This window comes from Cydia fagiglandana, chromosome 21 (genome assembly GCF_963556715.1).
Source record: "Cydia fagiglandana chromosome 21, ilCydFagi1.1, whole genome shotgun sequence".
Classification (NCBI taxonomy): Eukaryota; Metazoa; Arthropoda; class Insecta; order Lepidoptera; family Tortricidae; genus Cydia; species Cydia fagiglandana.
In genome coordinates this window covers 2,731,646-2,736,589 of record NC_085952.1, presented here as the reverse complement: position 1 = coordinate 2,736,589, position 4,944 = coordinate 2,731,646, and the positions used below count along the sequence as shown (strand labels likewise).

Below are 4,944 nucleotides of genomic sequence, written 5' to 3'. Positions count from 1 at the left end.
TCACAACACAAAGGAGCCATTTGACATTTGTGCACAGGGGGGCGAAACTTAAAAGAGGGGTACCTTATATATGGAAACTAGCGCAGTCGGCGTCATATGTACAGCAACATTTCCTCACCTGATGCTTCCAAATAAATCAAACAGATGGTGCCACAGCGTAAAAATATTTTTACACCTTATCTGTGTATTTTTATTAATTTTTAACATGTACATTCCATTTCACACAAACCGTTTTAAAATTTTCTGTGATTTAAGTAAAAAAATAATTATCTTAATATACTTACTTTTATATAGAGTATAGAGTGGTTTTAGGTTTTAGGAAATTAACATTAGTCTTATTATACCTAATGTATTATTATTCTCTTTGACAAAAACGAAACGTTAAAAAAATGGCATCGGTCAGATTTGAAACTTTTCAAAGATACTCGCAATTCGCAAAGAGATACTTGTATATCGGTATATCGGTTGTTAAAAATGAGTGAGCCAGGAAGAAGAAGACGATTTTGCCTTTTCGGCTGCCCGGATTTAGGTAAGTAGTATAGCATTTCTTTTATTTCACATATTTATAAACTTATGATTGTTGCGTGTCATGGTTTTTTTGCGTTAGACCGCGGGTCAGATGAAAAATTTCGTCGGTCATCACATCCCGGGCTATAACTCGTAAAGTTGTTAAAGACGATGTGCATTGAGCCCTCGTGCCGTTCAGGTGGTTAGTTGGGGAACGGCAACCACCCAAACACGTAATAAAATAGTCATCGTATCCTGATTTAAAATATGTCAGAAGGATGATATAATATGCTATATGGAATAATAGTACCTACCTACATTACGATACTAGTACGAAAAATAGGAAATTCGCAACGAATACCTAGCGATAAATTAAAACACGACCGTCATGGAAATCTTTTTCTGGCCCGCCGTCGAAGTACTTATATGAGTAATGTTATATCAATGTTACTTTATATTGCAGGTGCACCCATGCACAGCTTTCCTCATCCAGAAAGAAAACCAGAATTATTTAGGACTTGGTTGTCAATTGTTGGTGACAGATTAAAGGAGACAGACCCACTGAAAATTTATAAAAATAAGAAGATTTGTGACCATCACTTTACACCAGATCAAAAAGTGGCCTGTCATCGTTTAATAAATAAGGCTGTACCTTCTGTGAATTTTGAAGGTGGGTATCATAAACAAACAATATTGAAAAAGAATAAGTAAAACTCCGTACCATTAGGCGGGTCGTATGCTTGTAGTAGTAGTAGTAGTAGTAGTAGTAGTAAAATACTTTATTGTACAAAAAGAAACATAAAACATGAAAGAACACACATCATTAGTACAAAGGCGAACTTATCCCTTTCAGGGATCTCTTCCAGTTAACCCTTGAGCAGTTGAGGGAAAATTGGAGAACGGTAGACATAAAAGCTGTACTAAATTTGCCATTGGAGTAGTATAAAAAAAATAAATGTTGCTATTGAGTGACATACTAAATTTTTCACCGCACCAATGCGAGGAAAATACTAATAGTAAAACATTGCAAGTGAAATCCAATTAAAGCTATTAAATATTTATCATTCAAAATCATCACTTTATATTTATAACACATGATCACCACAACTTATTATTTTGATTTTCAGGTGTAACTATGTCTTCTTGTAGCCTGGAAATAGAGCACAATTACCCGCTGCCAAATATTGGAAATAGAAACACAGCAAATTTGTTTCAAGAAAATCGGCCAAATGACGAAGGTAATAAAATTAAGTTTCTCAAGCCATTTCCCTCACTAGATGAAAGCGGTATTTTATTAATCCGCTTATACAGGGTGGCCAAATAAGAGGTATACACTTTATTTTTGAAATATTATTCTATAAAACATAAAAAATATTAAGTATTCCTTGTTAAATATAATATGTAGGGTCAGCAATTACACATGGAAAATAATGTCAGACAAATGTTCACCTCTAGCAGCATGGCAGATGCGAACCCTTTTCATCGCGTTTTTCATCACTTTTTCACACATTTCTGGCGTTATTTCAGCGACAGTGTTTCGAATATTTTGTTTTAATTGCTGAAGGTTCGTTGGCCTATTAGCATAGACACGTCCCTTTAGATAGCCCCACAGAAAAAATTCAGGAGCTGTTAAATCAGGCGAACTTGGGGGCCAGTCAATGTCACCGTTTCACGAAATTAATCGACCGGGAAACGTTATTTTTAATGTTTCTATTGTGGCTCGTGGCGCGTGACACGTGTCCCCGTCTTGTAAACGCTCCATAACAAATTTGCCGTATCTACACAAAGTAATTTTCATGCAACAACTGTCATATTTGCCGCCAAAACAAAATGGTGGCAAAAGAAAGTTGTATACCTCCAAGTTGGCCACCCTGTACTAACATTTTCGTTTGTACGGTCAGCGATATTCGAATATTAAACGATAATCGAATATTTTTTCACATCATTTTGATTTATTTGTAAATTTCTCTTAGTCTGTTGTATGTATGAATACTTAAATATAGTATATTTCATTGGCTTTCATTTAATACCATACACGCGTATGTGCAATGCATAGTCTGGGTGCAATATGTAATTTTCGCAACAAGTCAGGTGTCATTTTGATGACGTCATTCCGCTGAAGTAGATGGCCGGCGCCGCTGTCTCCCGGCAGTTTTGGAGACCCAATACCTTGCCCAACAACATACTAAAAGTTGGTAGCGGTTTCCGGATCTGAACTATCTCTTCGACAGTTTCCCATAAGGCATAGTACTAGTAGGCCCTTGTTAACAAACCGCCTTGATGCATCAATGCCATATTTTATTGTCTGTGAAAACTTGTCAAAAAACAGTTTATGTGTAAGTTATGGCCCAGCAGGTATAAGTTACTCTGTGGTTTACTAGCTAGATTAGTGCTGCACTCTGGCGGCAGAACATTGCATTAATACCCCCTATATACAATGTATTATTTTTATTTCAGAATTAAAGGAGCGTCTTCATCCAACTCAACATCCTTCTACATCTCAAACCAGTTTTGACAAGGGTACTTATTTATTTTTATTCTCCGTTTAAATCTCTCGGGATTTTCGAGCGAGCAACACGTAGAAGTCATTTGAAGAGCTTTGTCATGTCATTCAAGCATGAATCTAGTATACAACTGGATCTCGCATGAGGGGTGCGGGGAAATGACCCAACGAGATAGTCTTATGTACTCGTATCTTTCAGTAGGAGTAGCAGCGAAAGCGCTAATTGTTTGTCCTTGTCACAGTCAACTTTAGTATGTACTTATTATGGTGGGCAACAAATGTATTCGACCAATCATAGTGTCGCCACTTCTATAGGATCCTACCTTCTATGCCTTCAAGTGGCATCAACAAAAACGCTAAAAGTAGACAAGTGACGCCGCGGATTCTCGCAAATAACAGTCAAGTGGCAGGACCTCGATGAATGGTCAGCGCGGATGTAGAGGGTTCGCATCTGCCATGCTGCTAGAGGTGAACATTTGTCTGACATTATTTTCCATGTGTAATTGCTGACCCTACATATTATATTTAACAAGGAATACTTAATATTTTTTATGTTTTATAGAATAAAATTTCAAAAATAAAGTGTATACCTCTTATTTGGCCACCCTGTACTAACATTTTCGTTTGTACGGTCAGCGATATTCGAATATTAAACGATAATCGAATATTTTTTGACATCATTTTGATTTATTTGTAAATTTCTCTTAGTCTGTTGTATGTATGAATGCTTAAATATAGTATATTTCATTGGCTTTCATTTAATACCATACACGCGTATGTGCAATGCATAGTCTGGGTGCAATATGTAATTTTCGCAACAAGTCAGGTGTCATTTTGATGACGTCATTCCGCTGAAGTAGATGGCCGGCGCCGCTGTCTCCCGGCAGTTTTGGAGACCCAATACCTTGCCCAACAACATACTAAAAGTTGGTAGCGGTTTCCGGATCTGAACTATCTCTTCGACAGTTTCCCATAAGGCATAGTACTAGTAGGCCCTTGTTAACAAACCGCCTTGATGCATCAATGCCATATTTTATTGTCTGTGAAAACTTGTCAAAAAACAGTTTATGTGTAAGTTATGGCCCAGCAGGTATAAGTTACTCTGTGATTTACTAGCTAGATTAGTGCTGCACTCTGGCGGCAGAACATTGCATTAATACCCCCTATATACAATGTATTATTTTTATTTCAGAATTAAAGGAGCGTCTTCATCCAACTCAACATCCTTCTACATCTCAAACCAGTTTTGACGAGGGTACTTATTTATTTTTATTCTCCGTTTAAATCTCTCGGGATTTTCGAGCGAGCAACACGTAGAAGTCATTTGAAGAGCTTTGTCATGTCATTCAAGCATGAATCTAGTATACAACTGGATCTCGCATGAGGGGTGCGGGGAAATGACCCAACGGGATAGTCTTATGTACTCGTATCTTTCAGTAGGAGTAGCAGCGAAAGCGCTAATTGTTTGTCCTTGTCATAGTCAACTTTAGTATGTACTTATTATGGTGGGCAACAAATGTATTCGACCAATCATAGTGTCGCCACTTCTATAGGATCCTACCTTCTATGCCTTCAAGTGGCATCAACAAAAACGCTAAAAGTAGACAAGTGACGCCGCGGATTTTCGCAAATAACAGTCAAGTGGCAGGACCTCGATGAATGGTCAGCACGGATGTAGAGGGTTTTAGAAAATCGACGATTTAAGCTCATCTTTCTATGAAAGGATATATTAAATCATATATCGTGGCAATTAACGTTTAACAGGCTATTTTCATGTAATAATTAAATTATTTCAATGTTTATGAATTTGGCCATTTAATTTGCAAAGTAACAGCACTTCAAAGATTAAACCATTAAAAATGAACCTACCTACTATACAGAACTATACAGAACCTATCTACGAGTACTAGGCGAACTCAAACTAGGCGGTCACT

General features: G+C 37.2%; 1 protein-coding gene across 1 annotated transcript; it reads left to right on the top strand.

Annotated features, from left to right (window-relative positions):
• The first annotated feature begins 470 nt into the window (after positions 1-470).
• LOC134675346 (uncharacterized) lies at positions 471-3,056 on the top strand. Its single transcript, XM_063533554.1, has 4 exons — positions 471-529; positions 971-1,177; positions 1,635-1,745; positions 2,965-3,056. Exons 1-4 carry the CDS (start codon positions 475-477, stop codon positions 3,054-3,056), a joined length of 465 nt encoding a protein of 154 aa, XP_063389624.1. The 5' UTR covers positions 471-474.
• Positions 3,057-4,944: the final 1,888 nt, after the last annotated feature.